The 23,001-nt window shown below is 36.6% G+C and overlaps 1 protein-coding gene across 1 annotated transcript in view; it reads left to right on the top strand.

Moving 5' to 3' along the window:
* Positions 1-6,152: 6,152 nt before the first annotated feature.
* Cyyr1 (cysteine and tyrosine rich 1) overlaps positions 6,153-23,001 on the top strand; it is a 119,462-nt gene continuing 102,613 nt past the window's right edge. Inside the window, exons 1-2 of the mRNA XM_047564923.1 lie at positions 6,153-6,576; positions 11,218-11,320. Of these exons, the coding sequence (XP_047420879.1) occupies positions 6,504-6,576; positions 11,218-11,320 (176 nt within the window). The 5' untranslated portion in view covers positions 6,153-6,503. The remainder of the gene's footprint in view (positions 6,577-11,217; positions 11,321-23,001) is intronic.

Below are 23,001 nucleotides of genomic sequence, written 5' to 3'. Positions count from 1 at the left end.
ATCTATACTCCAACAAAATAGAAAATCTCAAAGACATCAACAGGGTTCTAGAGACATATGATCCACCCAAACTTAATCTGGAGGACATAAACAATTTAAATGGATCAATTTCAAGTTTGAAATAGGAGAAATAATCAAGCCTACCAACTAAGAAAAGTCCAGATGAGATGGATTCACAGTCAAGTTCTACAAGACCTTCAAAGAAGAACTCATTTCAATACTCCTTAAAGTATTCTATGAAATAGAAGAAGGGGAACCCTCCCAAACTCATTCTATGAAGCTAGTATCACCCTGATACTTAAACCAGACAAAGACACATCAAGGAAAGAAAACTTCAGACAAATAACCCTAATGAACATAGATGCAAAAATTCTTAACAAAATTTTAGCAAATCACATACAAAAACATATTAAAAAGATAGTGCACCATGATCAAGTGGATTTTATCCCAGGGATGCAAGGTTGGTTCAGCATCTGGAAATCAATAAATGTCATTCACCACATCAACAGGTTTAATGTTAAGAATCACATGAGGGGCTGGGGAGATAGCTCAGTTGGTAGAGTGCTTGCCTAGCAAGCACAAGGCCCTGGGTTCGATCCCCAGCACCGCAAAAAAAAAAAAAAAATCACATGATTATTTCAATAGATGCAGAAAAAACATTTGATAAAATACAGCACCCCTTCATGCTCAAAACACTATAAAAAATAGGGATAGTAGGGACACACCTCAACATTGTAAAGGCTATCTATGCCAACATCATTCTAAATGGTGAAAAACTGAAAGCATTCCCCCTAAAACCTGGAACAAGTCAGGGATGGTGAAAAACTGAAAGCATTCCCCCTAAAACCTGGAACAAGTCAGGGATGCTCTCTTTCACCACTTCTATTCAACATTGTCCTTGAAACTCCAGCCAGAGCAATTAGACAGATCAAAGAAATTAAAGAGATATGAATAGGAAAAGAAAAACTCAAACTATCACTATTTGCTTACGATATGATTCTATATTTTGAGGAATCAAAAATTCCACCAGAAAACTTCTGGAATTCATAAGTGAACTTGGTAAAGTAGCAGGATATAAAATCAAAACTCATAAATCTAATGCAGTTTTATTCATAAGTGATGAATCCCCTGAAAGATAATTTAGGAAAACTACCCCATTTACAATAATCTCAAAAATAAAATATTTGGAAATCAATCTAACAAAAGAGGTAAAAAACCTCTACAATGAGAACTACAGAACACTAAAGGAAGCAATTGAAGAAAACCTTAGAAGATGGAAAGATCTCCCATGCTCTTGGATAGGCAGAATTAATATTGTCAAAATGACCATACTACCAAAAGTGCAATACAAATTCAATGCAATTCCAATTAAAATCTCAATGATGTACCTCATGGAAACAGAGAAAGCAATTATGAAATTCATTTGGAAGAATAAGAGATGCAGAATAGCCAAAGCAATCCTCAGCTAGAAGAGCAAAGCAGTTGGTATCACAATACCAGAACTTCAACTATACTACAGAGCAATAGTAACAAAAATGGCATGGTATTGGCACCAAAATAGACAGGTAGATCCATGGTACAGAGTTGAAGACACAGAGATGAACCTACATAAGTACAGTCACTTCATACTAGACAAAATATACATTGTATGCCAAAAACATACAATGGAGAAAACATAGCCTCTTCAACAAATGGTGCTGGGAAAACTGGAAATCCATATGCAGCAAAATGAAACTAAACCTCTATATCTCCCCTGCATAAAACTCAATTCAAAGTGGATCAAGGACCTAGGAATTAGACCAAAGATCCAGCACCTAAAATAGAAGAAAAAGTAGGCCCAAATCTTCATCATGTTGGCTTAGGATAAGACTTCCTTAATGTGACTCCCAAAGCAAAAAATAAATAAATAAATAAAAGCAGGATCAATAATTGGGATAGACTCAAACTAAAAAACCTTTTCTCAGCAACAGAAACAATAAATGTGAAGAGAAAGCCTACAGAGTGGGAGAATATCTTTGCCATACACACTTCAGATAGAGCACTAATCTCTAGAATCTATAAAGAACTCAAAACACTTTACACCAAGAATACAAATAATACAATCAACAAATGGGTTAAGGAAAGGAGCAGACACTTCACAGAAGATCTATAAGCAATCAGCAGATATATGAAAAAATGTTCCACAACTCTAGTAATAAGAGAAATGCAAATCAAAACTACCCTAAGATTCCATCTCACCCCAATTAGAATGGTGATTATCAAGAATACAAGCAACAATAGGTGTTGGTGAGGATGTGAGGGGAAAGGTACACTCATACATTGCTGGTGAGTTTGCAAATTAGTCCAGCCACTCTGGAAAGCATTATGGAGATTCCTTAGAAAACTTGGAATGGAACCACCATTTGAACCATCTATCACATTCCTTGGTTTATATTCAGAGGACTTAAAATCACCATACTACAGTGACACAGTTACCTCAATGTTTATAGCAGCTCAATTCACAATAGCCAGATTGTGGAAGCAACCTAGATGCCCTTCAATGGATGAATGGATAAAGAAATTGTGTTATATACACAATGAAATTTTATTCAGCCATAAAGAAGAATAAAATTATGGCATTTGCAGGTAATGGATGGAGATGGAGAATATTATGCTAAGTGAAATAAGCCAATCCCAAAATCCAAAGGTCGAATGTTTTCCCTGATAAGTGAACGATGATACATAATGGGTTGGGTAAGGGAAGAACGGAGGAAGGATGGATTGTGTAGAGGGAAATAAGGGGTGGGGAGAGACGGGGGAAGGAAAGATAATAGAATGAGAGAAACATCATTACCCTATATACATGTTTGATTACACAAACAAATGGTATAACTCTACTTCATGTACAACCAGAGAAATGATAGTTGTACCCCATTCGTGTACAAGGAATCAAAATTTAAAAATAAAACAAATATCATTAATGCTCATAATTTTTAAGATTCAAGGCAATCTCATAGCGTGAACTCCTATAAAAATCAACAGTTACCTATACCCTATACATAAAGGCACAAAGTAAACATTTCCATTCCACAAGGGAGAAATAGGGGCATTGAAAGAAGGAATGGAAACAAAGCAAGAGCAAAACTCAGCTGGGCAAACAGGTCCTGCAGCTCCACGTCCAGTTTCTGGGGTACATGGCATCATGATGTTTCCAGAGGGCTTGTACAGCTCTGTCCCTATAGCTTTGCTGGTTGCAGCCCACATGGCCTATCTGTTGATTTACCTCTGCTCAATTCCTGAAACTTCCCTCAGTCCATGTCCTACTTCATTGGCAATTCTTAATCTCAGGGCTCTCAACTGAAGCTTTGGTTTTCTCCTCACATATCCACACATCACCTTCTCAGGGGCAACCTGCAGGGACTCTGACCCTGGGATAGTGCCTGGTCTTCCAAGTCTTCCTATGAAATCTTGGTGGAAGCCTCCATGACCCTTTAATCCCATCATCCTGCATTCCTGCAGAACCAGTACCATGCGGTTGCCACCAAGGTCTGCTGCCATATTGAGCAAAAGTCAAGCCTCCAGAGACCATAACTGCAGCAGTCTTTGAGTACTTGTGAGGCTGAGCATGGGGAAGCAACTTCCTAGGCTGCCCTGTACAAGCAGGGTGCCCCACTGGTCTCTTCTCAAAGGAATTTTTACTTTTTCTCATTGAGCCTGAGATGAGTGTGATCTTGCCAATTTCTGAGACCCCTTAAGCCATCTTTCTAACTGTCTCTGGGCAAAGTCATTGGAGGTTCATTAGTGGCTATAATGTCTTTAACAACCACAGCATAACCTCAGTTTTCTGCTCAAACTGCAATTTTTTTCATATCTTTCTGCTTTGCTTTCTGCTCCTGATTATCACAATAAACTTGATTGAAAGCCACCAGAAATATCCATGCCACTACCTGAATGTTATGCTACCTATAAATTTCTTCCACCAGATTAAGAAGTATATCACCTTTAAATTGAGCCTAACAGAAAATCGCAGGACATGGGTAAAAAGTAGACAACTTCTTAACTAGAACATAACACGAATGGCCTCTAATCCAGATATCAAGTGTCTTCCTTTTCCTCTGAAACCTTGAGTTCCCCCTTTACTATTCACAGTCCTGTTGGCATTTGAGTCTACTGAGCTTCCACCAGAATCTAAAGCTTTTCAAGCTTGCATCTCCAAACTTTTCAGAATTCCTCCCACAAATTTCAGAAAGCTCTGTTTCAGAACTGCATAGTTAGGTTAGACAAAGCAGTGATCCCACTTCTTGTTACCAATTTCTATTTTAGTCAGCTTTTTTGCCACTCTGATCAAAAGACCTGACAATAACCATTAGAGGAGGAAAAGTTTATTTGGGAGCTCAAAGTTTCAGAGGTCTCATTTCATAGGTGGCTGATTCCATTCCTCAGAGCTCAAGGTGAGGCAGAACATCATGGCAGAAGAGTGTGGCAGAGGAAAGTGGCTCGGGACATGAAGCAGAAAGGGAGAGCTCTCCCCACTAGGACAAAATATAAACCCCAAAGGCAGACTCCCACCTCCTCCAGCCCTACCTGCTTTCTGTCACCACTCAGTTAATCCTTTTCAGGGAATTAATTCACTGATTGGGTTAAGGATGTCATAATCCAATCATTTCACCTCTATACCTTCTTGCGTCATCTCACACATGAGCTTTTTCCTGTAACACAAGACACACACACACACACTTTAATGGAATGTCTGTTAATATCAATTTCTATTGATGATTTTCTTTTTATTATTGGTTTTCTATTGATTATTTTTCTTATTGATTTTTAAGTTCCTTAAATAGTAAGGTATCAGCTCTGTTCATTCTATGAATTGCAAATGTTTTTATCAGTCAAATGATTAGCATGTTATAAACAGAACATTTTAATTCTTACTTAGTCAAATTGGTCAATATTTTCTTTTATGGTTCCTGAATTTGGGAAATGTTTAGAAAAGACTTTCCTCTTTCAAAATTATTTGAATGTCATCCCCTCTTTCTTTTATCTAATATTTTCATATTTGGATGTTTAAAATTCTTAAATATTTAATTCATATGGAACTGACTTCAATGGAAGAAGGTAAGGCTCCAAATATGCCTATGCATAGTCCCAACTTAATTCATTGGATAACTTGTCATTTCCCATTATTACACTGTTTTATCATAAATTAAATTATTGTACATCATTATGTCTGCCTTTGGTTTCTTTGTTCTCTTCAATTGACCCTATATATTCCAATGGCTGATCCAAACTGTTTTAATTATTGTGATATTATAATATATATTTAATATCTGCTAAAGTTAGTCCCATGCACTATTTCATTTCAAAATGTATGTTCTTCTATGTTTACACATAAACTTTAGGATCAAATTAGCTTGAAAAAAAATCAGGTTGGTATTTTTACTGAAGTAGTTTTGTTCTCAAATTTATAGGATAGTTTGGAAGCCTTATTATCTCTTAGTTAAGAGAAGTATCTATATTTACTCCCCCTCGATTTTCTCTCCTTTCTTCATAACACTGAGTACTTTCTGATTTTTATTTGCAAGAAAGAAAAATTGATTTTTTTAGAAAAGAGCTTTGGAGTCGGTTCCCTTTGATCTTCCACATACCCAAGCATCTCACTTGCTAATAATTTTGCTTCCAATCTTTATAAAATCTTTTTTCTTTCTCTTTTCTAATGGCACGATGCAGTCACTCCAGAATATTGTTCAACAGTAGCAATGACTGTGTACATTCTTGTTTTGTTTAGTTTTCCCTTTCTTTACTGGCATGCTTCATGTATTTAATAAAAACATTTTATCAGCTTTCAGCAAAGATACCATACAGTTTCTGGACTTTCCAATTCTCCTGGTTTTCTCCACTGTCATTTTTTTGTCCAAATACCTTCAACCCTGAAAATTCCCTTCATTTGTTTAAAGATAAAAAGCGATGTTTTTTATCCATTGCCGATGAAGGAAAATATAGTGCTGGAGGCCAGAGAGAAAAAGGAGCTGGTTAAACACCATAGCAACAGCCAAGACAGGGTTAGGAAAAGTTCCTTCAGGACAAGGCCGAGTCCGCACTGCACAGAAGGAAGCGCCGCACAGTGGGGAGGAGTCGCGCCACCCCGCCCTCTGCCCCTCGTTAGTGCCACCGCGGAGATGAAATGTGAGCCTGGGTGGCCCCCGACGCCAGAGCAGTCGCTTCCCTGGTGCCCAAGCACCGTGGGGAGGGACAAAGAGTCCTCAGCCCCCGGCGCCCCGGGTCCTCGCCACCGCGCCCCAGCCCGGAGCCCCGCACCTCCTGCCCGACGCGCGGGCCGGCTCTCCTCAGAGGCTCGCTGGGCCATGGCCAGGTCCCCGCTTGACCTGGCTCTCAGGAGAGCTGCTCTCTCCATCTGACGGCACTCCATCCTCCCGTTCCCTCCCGGTTCCGCGCGTTCCTTTCGCTCCAGCCTCGGTCCAGTCAGTCCGTCCGTCCTGGCGCTCAGTCTCGGGCCACCGGCTTGGATGGACGCCCTGAGGCTGCCCGGGCATCCAGGGGTCTTGCTTCCGAAGTTGGTCCTGCTTTTTGTCTACGCAGGTCAGTGATGGAGGGAGGAGGGAGAAGGTCCGGGCTCTGGGGACTTCGATCAGGTCCCAGCTGGGCCAACGCACCTTTGTAGGAGGCAGACCTTGTGGGGTCCCCGCGAGGCGACGGCAGAAACCAGCTCGCTTGAGACCTCTGCTCCGCCTTTTGTTTCTGAATTTTTGTTTTTTCTTTCCTTTAACTTTTCCTGTTGCTTTTTCCCCTCTTTTTCTCTCTGCCAAGCAACTTGGATACCGCAATCCAGTACTGGGGGATTTCACTCTAAGCAGGGCACAAAGTATCAAGGATTCAAGGGGAATCTGGGGTGAGGGCGGGGACTAAGGGGTAATGGGAAAGCGCTTTCCAAAGGCACCTGAAGCAGAGAGGCGCTGCTGAATTTAAAAATAATCCAATTTGGTGAAATTTCCATTTTGTTATAGCTTACTCATGATCCCTTCCATCTCGGACTTTTTGAATATTCTGTTGGTTTCTTGTTTTTGATTTTGTTTTTCTTGTTTTCCTTTTAGAAATAAAAGCCTTACACTTTTGTTTTTGTTCTTTAGGAGATTCACAAGTATTGAAGGCTGGTCAGTTAGATGCTCTGAGTTAAACACAGTTTTTGAGAGGCATGAATTCACCCAGAGTCTAATCTCTTTTCTTTGATGTAGTTAAGCACTCTTACGTGAAGGGCATCTCATTTTCCTCCTTCCATTTACTCTTACTGAGAATGGCTAATAATTAATGAAGCAAAGTGAGTTTTCTTGTTTTGTGATTGATACAGAGCCCTCAATGGCCTTTCATTGGTTATTCAAGTATAAAGTTGATTACACATGTGCTCCTCGCATCTGTTTGGTTCACAAAATAACAGCAGCAAAGTTCTTTGTAAAATGTTTTCATGTTTCTAAGTTCCTATGACAAAAAAATCACAGGCTTACCCATGACCTTGCAATGCTAAGTATATGAATAACTTTGCAGTTTACCTTTTGAGACTTTACAAAAATACTGCAAATGAAATGAAGATGCTCTTCTACTTCATTACCTGAGCATCAAGAGAATTGAATTTCTTATCCAATTTTGACAGAAAGGAGTCAGAATAACTTCTATAGAAATTTTTGATCTGTTTATTAAAATGCAAAATGGTGGATGTCTAAAAGCACTCACTTAAAGATATTTTATTGTAGGGGAAATGCTGACTTTCTAATATAGAAATTCGTAGAAGTAGAAAAGTCTCCTTCTATGAGAGGAATCCAAGATTGCAACATTCCTTTTACTTAACTCCTATAAGGCTTTCCATATGTGATGGAGTATCAATTGCATTCATGTTAGTTTTGTGTAAAAATCTATTAGTTCATTTGAAACAATGATGATTCTTTCCTCCTCTTCTGCTTATCAAAAGAAAATAAGAATAGAAAAACAATAAACAAATGAAATACGCTTAATCCTTGCTTACCCTTACCCAACCACTCCACTAAACCAGTTTTTCTTACTCTTGTGTGTATTTTATTCCCTCTGGTGGCCTGAAAGTTTCTACTTTGCACTTCTGTCCTTCTCTTCTTCCAGTTCTCTTAGTGCTAGGTCCCCAGCTCTCTAGGGCTCAGGAAACTAGAAGGGTTGGCCCACTGCATAGGTGGTTCCTAGGGATATCTTCCATTCCTGTTTCTGTGCTTCAGTTCCTACCTAGTAAACTGCAAAGTAATCCCAATTCAATGCTAGGTTGTCTTAGTGTCTTTCATAAGAAATGTATAGTTAATGAGTTATTTGGTGTTTATTCCTGAACTCCTTATTTCAGAGGCCTTTTTAAGCTTACCCTATTTATTGGAAAATAAGCAGAGGTCACGCTCTGAGATTTTGCTGGCAAGATTTTCAAAAAATAGGGATGCCCCAGACAAGAGGAGATGGGGTAGGGCATATAGGGTGAACAAAGGCATAAGCAATGAGCTGGGTATATGCAATGATGGGTAACTCAGTTTGGTTGGAACTAAGATGCAAGATTACAAGTGTCTGTTGGGGCTAGATGCTGGAACACCACAGAAATAAAAATAGTTAAGACAGTGTGGTAAATGAATTGACAGTTTCATGGGACCAAAACTTAAGTAGATAAACCACCTATCTTCTCAATTATTTTCTGTAAAAGTAATGCATTAAAATTCACATTCCGTTTATTTTTGCAAATAACAGTAAGGTTTCTGTATCTGAAGTGTCATGATTAATCCTGGGGTTACTTTTGGAAAGAGACCCAATGTAGTGTTTATATAATTGTCCAACTCCCACCGTAGGCTACAAAGACAGGATTTGGTCAAGGTTTTACCTTCCTGGCTGTAGCCAGTGCCTTCTGTCCCCTCCCTTTCCTTCCTCTCTTGTCCTTAGCTATAGTTTGCAAAAGCCATTTGCAAGCATGTGCTTCAAACCAGATATGGCTTTTCCTGTACTGCACATTCCTTAAGCGGGGTGCGGGGTGAGTAGGGGAAGCTTCTTCCACATCATGCCTGTAATTAAAAAGCCTTTGAAGAAAGTTTGAACTGGCTGATTTTCAGGGATATTAACTTGGATATTAGAAGTAATATTATTTATCTTTCAAGGACAATTGGAATGTTCCATTCTTTCACAAGTGAGAAAATGACCCCGTTCAATTCAGAGTCTAATCTTCATAAAATTATCATCAACTCAGCCAGAGAAAGCAATTAACATAACAAAATAAGCTTTGAGGTATGATTGAAACCTCAGTTTGGAAAGGTTGTGATTGTGACTGTATTTGCCATACTATTAAATTTGCCCTTTTCAGTAGTAGCTTAATTCTAGGACATAGTCAAAAGTATTAGAAAATGCCATAAAAATAATGGACAATGTGTGACATGATCTAGATGTTTACTGTAGGTATAATCCAGTTTCTTGGCTACAAGATTTTGGGCTTGGTTTTCTGTAATGTTGGCTCAAAATATTTTGATAACACCATGTTCTTATTATAGTAGTAATTGGAGTACAATAGTAGTGATTGAATCTTTGATATTCATGGAGAGTTTTAGAGGGTTTCACTGCCCTGATCATCATTCAAAAGGCACCTGTGAAGTTATTTACATATTAGTATCTTCCTCTGACAGAATAGTGAGGAATTGGCTGTCTCGTGATTTTAGGGGCTCTTTTCAGAACATGAAGCAATGTATCTGCAAAGTCCAGAGATAATTGACAAATCTAAAATTTTAAACAAATTGAACAGCCCTAAAAAAAAAAAAGAGAGCTACAGAAAACTTACTGAGAAAATTATAAAATAAGGAGCCTCAAAAGTGTGACATCCTTTGCAAAAAACAGTGACTGTCATACATTAGCTTCTCCCTTAGATCTAAATAATTTGTGTTTCTCTTTGAAATTTAAGACTGGATTTCAGTAAAGTTACTGAAAACCTCAAGGTTCATGTTTATTAATCTATTAAGTAGAAATAAAATTGAGGGAAAGATAATGTGAACTTTCTTGCTTGTTCCACAATAGCCATGCATTATTAATGAAGGCAGATGAGCTTTGGGACCTTCTGAACACATTCCTTTGTAAAGAACTATTTTAGCAAAGAGGGGATTTAAAACCAGTCTAAATTTTCTTTTCTAAGAGGGCAATTCAGGGATGTGTAGACACAAATATAATATCTTGTACTTTAAATATTATAACTTATAGGAAATAAAAACTTTGTATAATATATATAAATGATAGTATCTTCAGGGATTGAGTTGAAAATGACTTATTTGGTGATTCTAGAACATATAACTTAAATTATCAGACTACTTTATGTTTTCCTAATCATATGCCTGAAATCCACACATCCATTATAATTTATATTACTGGTTATAACTCAGTGATAACCTTATACTGTTGTACATAAATCACTTAGGTAGAATAAAGAATTTCAAAAGTTAGTTCAATTTTTACTCAATATTTTTTGGTATAATTTTATTTATTGAAAAATACATTGAAAAAAATAGCAATTTGGTTTTGTTGACTCCAACATATCCTGCTAATCCAAAAACACCCTTTCCCCCTTTATACTTGATGTTTCTTTCATAGCTTATGAATTCTTCCCTGTGATGTTAAACTGTTAATTATTCACAAATTAATTATCTATGTGAACTCTTTCTATAAGTAACTCATCACCTTCCGAGTCATTTGTGTTGCCCTATGTATGCAAACTAATTATGAGGGTAAAAATGGGGGTTAAAGGAAAAGCATATAATGCATTGTCATGACAATCATACATTAGTTTTAAATTATCACTCTTTGGTAATACCCATTTCAAAAACACTTTCCATTCATTGAGGTTGAGAATATAACACCCTAAAATCAGAAAATCACCAATTAAAAACTATTCTAAGAACTCTGTTGACAGATTGAATGACTGACTAGGTGACTCATTCATTCATTTCTCCCTTGGTTGTCTCATTCAACCATCACCACCTGCCTGTGCCTGTGCTTGGTGTGGGAGATTCAAGCACGGTCTTGGCCTTTACCAACTTGGAGTGTGACTGTGAAGAAAGGCTAGTTTAGACTCTTGCAAACGTTTTGGAATTTGGAGCCTGACAAAGAAGAATCAAGTGTACTGAGAACTGATGGTCAACCTAAGATTTGAATATGATCTCACAACTCTTAAGTGCTCTTGTGGTTTTCCTTTTGCAGAGGATTGCCTTGCTCAGTGTGGCAAAGACTGCAGGTCATACTGCTGCGATGGAACCACACCCTACTGTTGCTCCTACTATGCCTACATTGGGAACATTCTCTCGTGAGTATTGGTCAAATTTGGCAATATTGATCTCGTCTGGTTGTTTTCAAGCAGTACTAAATTATAGGTATGGGTTAAAACAATTAATATGGGTTGCTTATTTTGGTCCTGGAAATTGAATCCAGGTACACTTTACCACTGAGCTACCTCCCCAGCTCTTTAAAAAAAAATCTTTTAAATTTTATTGATTAATTTATTGTTTGTGGTACTGGGGATTAAACACAGGGGTGCTCTACCACTGAGCTATATACCCAGCCCTTTTTCTTTTCTTTTCTTTCTTATTTTAAGTTGCTGAGGCTGGTCTTGAACTTGCCATCCTCTTGTCTCAGCCTCCCAAGCTGCTGGGATTCCAAGCATGCACCATCACACCTGGCCCATGTAGGAACTTTTGGAGTGATGGGGATATTTCACATCATGTTGTTGTATAGGTTATATGACTGGACATAAGTCAGTACTTGGAACTATTCATTTGCAATTGTGCATTTTATTGTTAAGCTGTCTCGAAATGGTAGATCAGAAACATAATAAAGATTGGTTATTAGCATAAAGTGTTTATTGGAGATATTAAGCACTCATCATTACCTAGTATATTGTATTATTTGACAAAATGGTCATGTTAGTATAAGTTGCCTTGACTAGAAAAGAGTTTATAATGATTGTTTTATTTCTTAATTTTGTGTACTACAATAATGTTTTAAATAGATCTAATGTACTTAATAATTTTTAAATGTTGTCAATGATATGTTTTCATCTGCTATGATGAAGTATTTATATGTTAACATTTATTATTTAATTATGGCTGGTTTATTTTACCATCCAGGTATTATTTTGTCTAATGCATCCAGTAGATAACAAGGGAAAAGAGATATTATGAATAAAAGGCAGTTGAGATAGAAAACATCAAATCTTCACATAATACTCAGAAAACCACTTCAGAAACCAATTTTAGAGGTCAAGATAAGGTGTGGGTGAATAGCGTAAAATAATAAATAATCAAACCACATACACACACACAAAGACATAAACACAATATGGAAATAGGTACCTGTAGGATATGTTAACTATTTCCCCGAAACTAATTAAGAATGTGTTTTAGAGCTGCTTCCAAACAAAGGGCAATGAGGGACAGGACCTGCCTTCAGGGTTGAGCATTTGGAAGAGCGTGCACCTGTCAGTTCTCTGCACATGCAGCTGAGGAAAGGAAGGTAGAGAATTAGAAATTAAAATGGCCTCCTGTCAAAATTCCCATGGCTTTCAGATGGCAGTGGTGGTCAGACTGCTGTCCTATTGGTTTGCTTTTCAAGCGAATGTTGTAATGATTTCTGTTCCCAGTCTGCTTAACTTGTGCCCTGTGAAGACTGAGTGGAAATGGGAACTATTAGGCACTAAGTCACCTGCCCAGCTATTTTAGGGACGTGTCATTGAGCAGGCTTATAACACATCCTCCACTTCCTGAGAATAGAAAACCTGGCACCACAGAAACTTTCTAGAATCAGAACTGGGGCTGATGTTAGAGATCATGTCCGTTTGAACATGGCTTAAAAAAAAAAGGGCATACTATGGGACACTCTTGAAGACTATAGGGGGAAGGTCAGGCTGAAATAAAAAATGAAATGTGGAATTTAAGTATTCTTTGAAATGCAAATAAACTCTAAATTAAATATTTGAATATTCCCTCATGGAAGATTTGGTAGGAAAAGAGAGTTAAGCCCATCTTCTACCTTAGAAAACTGTCAGAATGATTTTTACAGGAATTATATCAGCTCATACGTAAATATTTAATGATGTTTACAGTTTCAAAGTAATTTAAAGGGTTTAAAGCAATTTAAAATTCCTTATTTATAAATTGGAAATTTATTTTTGAGTAATCTTCATATGCTAGATGGTACTGTTCCAGATGGCACTAGCAGATAATGCAGATTTGGGGAACTTGAGGTCAGAGAGATCCTGGGATTGTTTGATCTTATCTCCTGGTCCATTGCTCTGTCCACTAACTACATTGTGGTGGGCATAGTGTCCCTGTTTCTCACTTCAAGTTACCTGCACTCTGGTAAATATGCATAGAATGTGTAATGACTCATTAATCACAATATTTTTAAAATTTAAATTTACAGATGTACTTTATGTGTGATTTACGTATGCAGTTAAATCCACACTCTTTTGATACATGCTCCAGATCTCTAACCAATTTCACCTTTTGGCTAAAGTAAATCATTAGTGGTATTCATGTATTTATTTGGGTTATTAGGACCATGTACTCGTTGTTTTGGGGGAAAAAGTAATTGTGTTTTAGAAGGGAAAATAAACACAGATGGAATTATATTTTTGGCAGTTAAAATTGAACTTTCTGTTCAAAATAGAAGCCATTGACTATATCCCTTGCTAAACAATTCCTAGCCAAAAAAAAGAGAGAGAGAGAGACTTTAAAGTGTTTTTCCCCACTGGATAAAGAAGAATACATTTTCAGGATTTCCAGTTATTGTTTAACATTTGAAAAGAGTTCTTAACTCCACCCAAAGCTTTATTTTATTTTTTTTAAGTTGTGGGAGGGTGGGAGAGGTGCAGTAGTTAGAAAATAATCAATTCTGAGACTACATACCAGAGTCCCTTTCATGCACAATATTTTCAAATATTGCTATTTTGGAACTTATAAACTGTGTTCCCCCTTTCAAGCATCCAGGCACATTCTTGGTAAAAATCAGTTTAATGATCTTAACAGAAAGTTAATATTTTGTGGTTATCAGGAAAAGTAATAAGGAAAAACAGCAATAATACAATAAAATGTTAGATATGTTAAATGAGTAATTTTATAATTTGCTTTACTTTTGTTTATTTTCAAAGTAAAAAAATGGCTGAGTTTAAAATGAGCTAAAAAGAGTAGAAAGTGTAATTTGGCACATTCTAGACTGTTCCTAAGTTGGTAAAGTTAGGTCCACATGACTCTTCTTACTGAGGTCACCCCATAACAAACCTACTTATCAGAGTTGAGGAGAGATATTCAGTCCTGAATTATGTTTACTTCACCAGATTTTACTCTTTTGCAACCTAATCATTAAGATTCACTTTTAAAGAAATTATAGGAGCTGACTTATATTACCTTTTAGTTGAAAAGTTTTATTTTGCTCAGTTTCTCCCTTCTTTTTGGATATTTTTGATACCAAGCATGAATTACTTTGGGCAAATAAATTTAGGACCCTCACCCCAATTTTGTTGCTTATTTTACCTGTTTCACCTAGGAGTTTTAAGATTCATTTCTGTCTCATGAAAAACTTTAAAGATTAAACTTAAAAAAATAGAATACCTACTTTTGGTTCTTATAGTCACAAATACTGACTTCCGTATAGAATTGTGTTATCTTCCAGAATTTAAGAATAAATTTCACACTCATTGGCATATACTATTCAATCAATTAATTATCTATAAATGCACACAGAGAGCCTGTTACCATGCAGAACTAGGCAAAGTCCTGGGATCCGAAGATGAATAAATGATGCATCTTGACTTCTAAAAACCTGGAAATCTAATAAGAGAGTGCAGCCAAATAATCACTGGTGTGACCATGAAGTATTAGTGAAGGACCAGAGAGAAAACAGCCTAGTCCATGGTCTGTGCGTGCGTGCGTGCGTGCGTGCATGCATGCGTGCATGTGTGCGTGTGTTTAGAATAAGATATTTAGGGAAACTTCATAAAAGGCACTTGATCAGAGTTTTGAAGGAAGAGTAGATATTCATGTAAATGGACAGTGAAAAAAGGGAAGCATATTCCAGACAGAGAGGCTCCTGCGTACAAAGACATAGATAGGAGGAAGGAAGTGATCAGTTGGGAAAAACCCATGTTGTTCAGCATAACTAGAGGGGGGGAGGTTAAATTCTGACTATAACATGGGGATAACTGGGTCAGATACAAGACAGATTCTTACCAATGTACTTTTATTGGTCATTCCTACCAAAACTACAAAGAAATAATTCGGTATTTTTCTGGCAAAACTAGTCATCTGGTTTATTCAGGAAGCATGCATGCTTAGACACCACTTAAGACCCTAGACAAAGGTGAGCAGGCTCCAGATGAAGATTGATTTTATTTATTCCACTGATGAAAAGCATAAAATACAAACTTCGAGATGTTACATTATATATAAGATTTTATGACAAACATGCAACCTCATAATTATTTCTTCAGCTTAAGAGATTTTTGACCAGGAGGACAACTACTTGAAGATTAGAAACATTGGTATGCTTAAAAACGAGAATTCTGGCCAGGTTGAGAAATAAACAATTGGCCACCAGATTGATTCTCAAACATTTCATTCAGTAACTCTTTTCCATGAAAGACGAAGTACTCTGTGATGAATATGGAAAAGGACATTTACATTTTTGCTGATGATGAAATTTAATTGACATTTCCTGGAGAGTGGATTCACAATAAAGTTGTAGTATATGGAGTACTCTTTAAAATTGGTAGAATTCAAGGGAAGAAAGGGTACAAATGAGTGACTAATTACTGTTACCCAGTGGGACAAAATAAAAACAGGACACTCCTGTAAATTAAGTTATTCTGCCATGTGAGTAAGAAAATAATTGAATAACATTAAATATGAACTAAAACTTGACTGGTTTGGACACAGTGAGCCAGATGACAAGATATAGGATTTAATTCACTAACTCAGAAACAGGTTTTTGCTTTTCTAATTTGCCATTCTAAAATGCTGATCTGTCCAAGGATTCTTCAGAGCACCATCTGGTCATCATAAAAATCCCCACGGGAAAAAAAATCAAGAGGAAGAACTAATAATGGAGATCCTGGTGGGATTAAGTTTCTTTTCTTCTCAATGAAATGTGAAAGATGTATTACCCGCGGTTTTGCAAAGACAGCTAATAAATATCACAACCGTGATTTCAGAGCCAGGCTGTGCATGAAAGCAAAACTAGATTAAAAGATAAAGGTTTCATATTTTCAAATGGCACTTGAGGTCCTATGATCATGAACTGAGTGTTCTGAATTAAACACAGGAGGCTACTAAAGCACTGAAGAAACAATGCATTTTAATAGGCCTTCGGCATTTATTAAAGACATCATTTAAATTAAAATAGTTTTAGTCTTAGATGTGGAAAAAACTGAAAAATACATACTGAGGGAATCAAAGTTTGTGAGGTCTTATTTTTGTTTTAATAATGATACAAAGAAAAGTAACTAATATGATGTTTACAAAATACAAACTTGATTTAAAATGTACATTAACATATTTGCTCTAAGAAAGCCAGGGGCTGGGATTGTAGCTCAGTGGTAGAGCACTAGGCCCAGGGTCTGATCTCAAAACCTCAAACACAGACAAATAAAAAGGTGGGAGGTTCTCAGGAGACACATGATTACATCTTATGGGTTATTTTTAGTAAGAACAAACATAAGTATGTAGTATCTAAAACTTTTCTCCATCAAATTTATAGTGTATCCTAATTACCTTGGTAAATCAAGGATAATTGTCAGAATTATAATTTGGTTTTATAATGGAATAAATGCAATCTCTAGAACATATTCTCAAGAGTTTATTGCTACAAATATACACAGGGATATTCAGTAACCTATAGAAGCCATGAAATGAGGCGACACTGAATCAAACATGGTTCCTGCAAGTGAGGTTCCTGCCAGTGAGTTGCCTAGAAGCTATTGAGGACTGTAGACCTCTAAGCAGACAGCTTAACTGCTATGGAAAACACAAAATGCAGTAGAATCCGTGAGAAGAAGCTTTTACTTCAACATTAGAATGCTCTAACATCTTCTAGAAGGAGAGTACTTTTAAGAACTTGGGTAGAAAAACAATTGATAAAATTTATCACTCAGAATATAACACTTAGGAAACTCAGAATACAGAAAAATATTTTAACCTAATATATAATCTTAATAAATAAATAAAACCCCACTTAACCTTGAACACCATACTCAATGATAGGACAGTGAAACCCTTCCCTTTAAAGATAACAATAGGACAAACCGGTGTCTGTTACCACTACTATTAATTATTGTGCTGAAAACCCTGGCCGAGCAATCAACAGACAAGTATAAAGACAGGTGAAAGGAATTGGGAGGGAGGAAATTAAATTGCTTTTATTTACAAATGATATAATTTTCAATACTCTTCAGGTTATAAAAGCGAATAGTAGAATTCACCACCATCACAGGATACAAGGTCAGTGCACAAAAATTAGTTTATCACTATATACTAGCAACAAATATGTGATATATATATACACACACACACTATAGGTATATGGACTATATATATATGTGTACATACACATATAAACAAGTCTCAAATACAACATTAAATACTGTAAGATATAAGAAATCAAATAATATATGCTTTGCATTTATATAATTATACAAATACATAAAAATTCAAGGTATGAAAGAGAAACCTGAAGAAATTGAGAAGTATATATAAATCATGGATGGGAATATTATAATGATGTCATTGCTGGAATATGTTACTTATTCCTGAACTATTTACAAATTTGGTGTAATTCCAATCAAAATCCACAGGATCCTTTTTTTAATCAAATTTAAAAACTAGGCTTAAAATTTATCTGAGATAGTAAAGACCTAGAAAAGTGAAGATAACTATGAAGAAGAGCAAGGTAAAAAGACATGCCTCATTGACATTAAGGTTTATTATAAAGGCATAGAAACTGTATCATGCAATACTGGATCACAGATAAACCAAATAATAAAGAGCTTACAAATTGACTCATATATGGGGGAGCTTGATAGGTAACACAAATAGCATTAGAAACAAGTAGAGGTGGATGGGTTATTAGATAAATGATGCTGAAAGTATTAGCTACCCTTTGAATGAACACCAATCTAGATTAGTCCATTGCTGTGCAACCACAACTCCATTCCTATTGGACTAATTACATAAATGCAGAAATCAAACATTTATATTTTTTAAAAAGGGGAAATATAACAAGTATGTACATTATGTTTTAAAAAGTTAAAAGAAAGAATTCTGAATGTTTTCACCATATAAAAACAATAATTCTCTGTGAAGATAGATATATTTAACCTGATGTATTAGAAAATGTATACATGTATGAAAACATCATGATACTCAATTAATATATGCCATTTTTTATGTTTTTATGTATCATATCAGAAAATAAATTTAATGTAAAAAGCAAACAAGAAGGGAAGATTGGCATTATAGTGTTAGGATAAGAAAGGTTTTTAAAATAAAAAAATAAAAAGAACAAACAGTAAAAGGAGAGAGATACTAAAAATCATTGAACTGTACAGTTTAAAATGGTGAGTTTTATGGTATGTGAATTATATGTTTTTTTTTAAATGTTAAATATATAGGCCAACAGAATTCCTAGATAGAAGTAAGAGGAAAATTCCCCACTTGGAGAAGATACTGGCAATTCTTATGATTAACAAGATATTAGTATCCAGGATACCTCAATAGGAAAATGAGCAATTCATGTACAAAAAGGTCATAGGGCAGAATACTGAAGGGCCACGAACACGTGGAAGAGGTACCCTGTGGCTGCCTGAAGCAGGGAGAAGCCATTAGAAATGATGAAATGCCTTCCCACATCCATCAGCTGGACACACTCCATAATCCTGATAGCACCAATCAAGGTGGACTGAAAGGGTTCCCACACTACCGAAAGGAGAACAGAAACCCCTTGAAACACTTGGAGAACAATTTGACCCCGTCTTGTAAAGCTGAAGACGGCAACCCTTAGAAATTAACAGGAGTTCTTCAATAAGCATTTCCTAGAAATTCCCAAACACATGTGAGGAGACATTGGACGACATATTATTTAGAATAACAAAACATTGGAAGCAACGTAAATATCTGCCAGAAGAGCGTAGATAAATAAATTACAGTATATTTGTTCCATGGAAGAGGCAAGTGATTAAAATAAATCAGTGTATATTAACATATCATTATAGTAAATCTCAAAACTGCAATGCTGTGTGAGAAAGAATGAATCGAAGATGAATGTGCACAGCATGATGCAATTTACATAAACACGTAAAATAATTCTGTGTATTATTTATGGAAATGTGCACATGGTGAAAGTGCAAATGTATGAAGGAGAGAAGGGTACACGTGAATTTCAGATTGCCCAGGACTGAGGGATGTACAGGGTTGAAGGATTTCCAGTGCTGCAACAGGAACAGATCACAATGGGCAAACTGAGACAAGTTGGTCACCACAGGGAGAAGCATAAGACCACACAGCTTTCAACTCTGTAATATTTTATTACTTAAATTGAACAACCAAAGCAAATATTACAAGTCATTAAAATGCAATAACTCTGATTGGGTATGTGGGTATTTATGTGATCCCTGACTTAACAATGGTTTCACTTGTGATTTTACTTCACGCTGGTGTGAAAGCAGTATGATTCACTAGAAATGGTACTTCAGGCCAGGTACTGTGACTCACCCCTGTAATACCAGCAACTAGGGAGGCTGAGGCAGGAGGATCTCAAGTTCCAGGCCATCCTCAGCAATTTGGCAAGACATTGTCACCTAATAAAAAGAGCTGGGGATGTAGCTCATTTGTAGAGGACTCCTGGGTTTAATCCCCAATACCATCAAAAAATACATGAAAAGAAATAGTACTTAAAATTTTGAATTTTGAACTTTCCCAAGCTAGTGATATGCAATACAAAACTCATGATACTGGGTAGTGGCAGCAAGTGCCATCTCTGGTCAGCCATGCGATCCCAAATGGAAGCTGTTGACCCAGAATTTTGGGATATTGTGTTTTGTGGTTTTGCGTCCCATCATGTCTACAAAATGCTCATCTGTGAGAATATATGAGATAACCAACACTTTGTTATAAAATAGGCTTTGTGTTCAATGATGTCACCCAACTCCAGGCTAATTTAATGTTCTGTTTATATTAAAGGTAGGTTGTGCTAAACTTTAATGTTCTGTGGGTTGGGGGTATTATATTCATTTTCAACTTATAATATTTTCAATTAATCATGAGTTTCTCTAAATGTAACATTATTAGTTATGGAGCTTCTGTGTTGGTAATGCATAATTTGAAAATCCTTGTAATTAAAAAGAGAATAAGGAAATGGAACTTTGGATGAAGGTTGTAATGCAATAACCTGGACACCTTGTTCACATACAGAATCTGATTTAGTAGGCTCGAGTGGGGCCTGAAATTCTGCACTTCTAATGACTCCCAGGTGATGCTGGTGTTCCCCATTTGGTGTTGTTTGACAATGTCTTGTGCTACAGGATGAAATGATAGAAGAGATTGGAACTTGTGTACTGATGGGATGTAGGGCTAGGAATTGGGGCTTAATGAGGAGAACGAGTCCTCGTAATTTCTGGAGTTTCTGTTTGGGATGATTGGATGGATGGCATACTGAGAACTAATGAGGATACGCAAGAGGTTCAGAGAAGGGAATGGATTCTTCTTTTGGCTTATTGAATGGGGGGAGGCTAGTAGACTACTCATCAAAGTCTGTGAGCCTTCAATGGTGGAATGCACCAATCTGAAGCTGAGTGGAAAACACAGAGCATCACATAGAGACTTGGAAGTGAAGAGCCTATTGCTGCTGATGGAAAAGTTGTGCCAAGATAAATGAGCTGTTCTGAAGAAAGGTGGAAGAAACAAAAGAGCAAGCCAATCAAGTAGCTCCAGAGAAGTTCGGGAGCATGCTGGGATGTCTCCCTTTTTCACATTGGGATGCCATTTCAGCCTCCTTCACCTCTATCAGAACTGATCTGCCCTTCCCTCTTCACCTAAATATATCTACCATATCAGTGGGGACAAATGCTCCTATATTTTTTATTTGTTTTTGTGTTTTATATTGCATAAAATGTAGGATTCATTAAATTTCAGTTCATTCTGAATGGCATATGGCGCCCTAACAAAGCAGTTTAGGAGATGGCCCATCTATATTTAATCTGTGCCCAAAGCAGATCGACTCATATCTGGTCATGTATTCCAGGTTTTAGGGTTCTTTTCATTAAATATAAATCACAGTTATTATATTATAAAAGAATGTGTTTTGGTGATGATAGGAATTGTTAGAATGAAAAGCACTACAATTTACTTAATGCTTTCTCCATCCCAGATGCTTTATGTATTAATTTATTCTTTAAAATAGCACTTGTAGCCTAGGTATTATTATTTCTGAGGTTCAGGCTTAGAGTTATGTAATTCGTGCAGTTTCACATAGCTGTGATTTAGTGGACTAGCATTTAAACCTAGTTACTTTCTGCTTTTCTCACCGACTTCTGATAATCTGAAAGAGGTTTCAAGACAGACTGAATGGAAATGATTGCTATTCTTAGGAAGACCTGCACTGTGCTTGAGGACAGCCTTTTCTTGCCCTCAGTATCTGAACTAAAATCCCTCTTATATGCTGCCATGACAGTATCCTTTCTGGGCCATGTTACTATTATCAGTTTATCCAAGTTCCTAAGTTATCAGAGTGTCCTGTCAGGTTCACATACCACACATAAGAGTACAAGGAGTCCATCTGCCAACTCACCATCCAAGCTACAGGGGCTGTTGGCTTGAAAGATCCAATGACAGATCATTTAAAGGCAGGACAATCCTGCATTTAAACATGAAAAACCTGAGATTTTGTGGGATCTAAATTAATATTCATCATGTGGATAAATATTTGTTTAGACAAGTGAAATCGTAATCTGAATATGTTATTGGTTTCAGAGACTGTCTTCATGGAATGCAGATTAGATGTCATTGCAGAAGAAAAGGTGTGATGGATTCAGTTGTCACTTTCTAATCACACTGTTTATGATAACTTAAAATCAGATGAGGGGGACTAGAAATGAACTGCCAATTTGATGATCATGATTAAACTTCTTGTCATGTTCCCCAGTGAATGCTGTCAATCAATGAGGCAATGTGTTCTGCCCACCTATGACCATTACAACAGGCTCCCAAGCAACTCAATGCACTTCTATAATTTTTGGAGATTACATGTTTTATTGATATAATTGAGGAAGGAAATTTACATACTCTCAGTGATTTTTACTCCCTTGTATTGGGAGAATTCTGGCAGGCAGCTGCAGCATAGAGCACAATGTCTCCCAGCCGTCTCCCAACTGCAAAATGTTAAGCTGAACACACCCATAGCTAATGAAGATTGCAGAGGGTGATGATAACCTCATAAAATCTAATAGGAATTCATCCAAAAGTGCCACAGGTGAAAGCCTTAGCTGTTTAACCCATACCAACTCTCTGTGATTCAAAGACAAACACAATCTCTAGTTTCTATATCACTATGCTATGGAGTGAGGAGGAAGAAAATAGACCTTACAGGTAAAGAGAAAAAAAAATTTGTGCCTTTGCATAAATCAGACAAAAAATAGAGAAAAACGTTGCACGTTACTTCAAATGTATTTCTGTATGCATTCACACTGCCAAAGGGCAAAATGAACTATTTCTCTCTGCTGCATTTTGCAAAAGATAAGTGTTACCTTATCTTTTTTGGAGGCTGCTCTTGTGTTATATCTGGTGTTTGTAGAGGAGGGAAATGCTATATTAACAGTATAGAGTTGGTTGCAAATAATCAAAATATCACCGAAATATATTTGAATTGAGGATTTTTTAAACTTGATTTTTATTAATATTAATTGTACATGTTAGTGTGATTCATTGTGACATTTTACATGCATAT

The sequence above is a fragment of the Sciurus carolinensis genome, chromosome 9 (genome assembly GCF_902686445.1).
Source record: "Sciurus carolinensis chromosome 9, mSciCar1.2, whole genome shotgun sequence".
In the NCBI taxonomy this organism is placed as follows: domain Eukaryota; kingdom Metazoa; phylum Chordata; class Mammalia; order Rodentia; family Sciuridae; genus Sciurus; species Sciurus carolinensis.
This window is presented reverse-complemented; position numbering and strand designations above follow the sequence as displayed.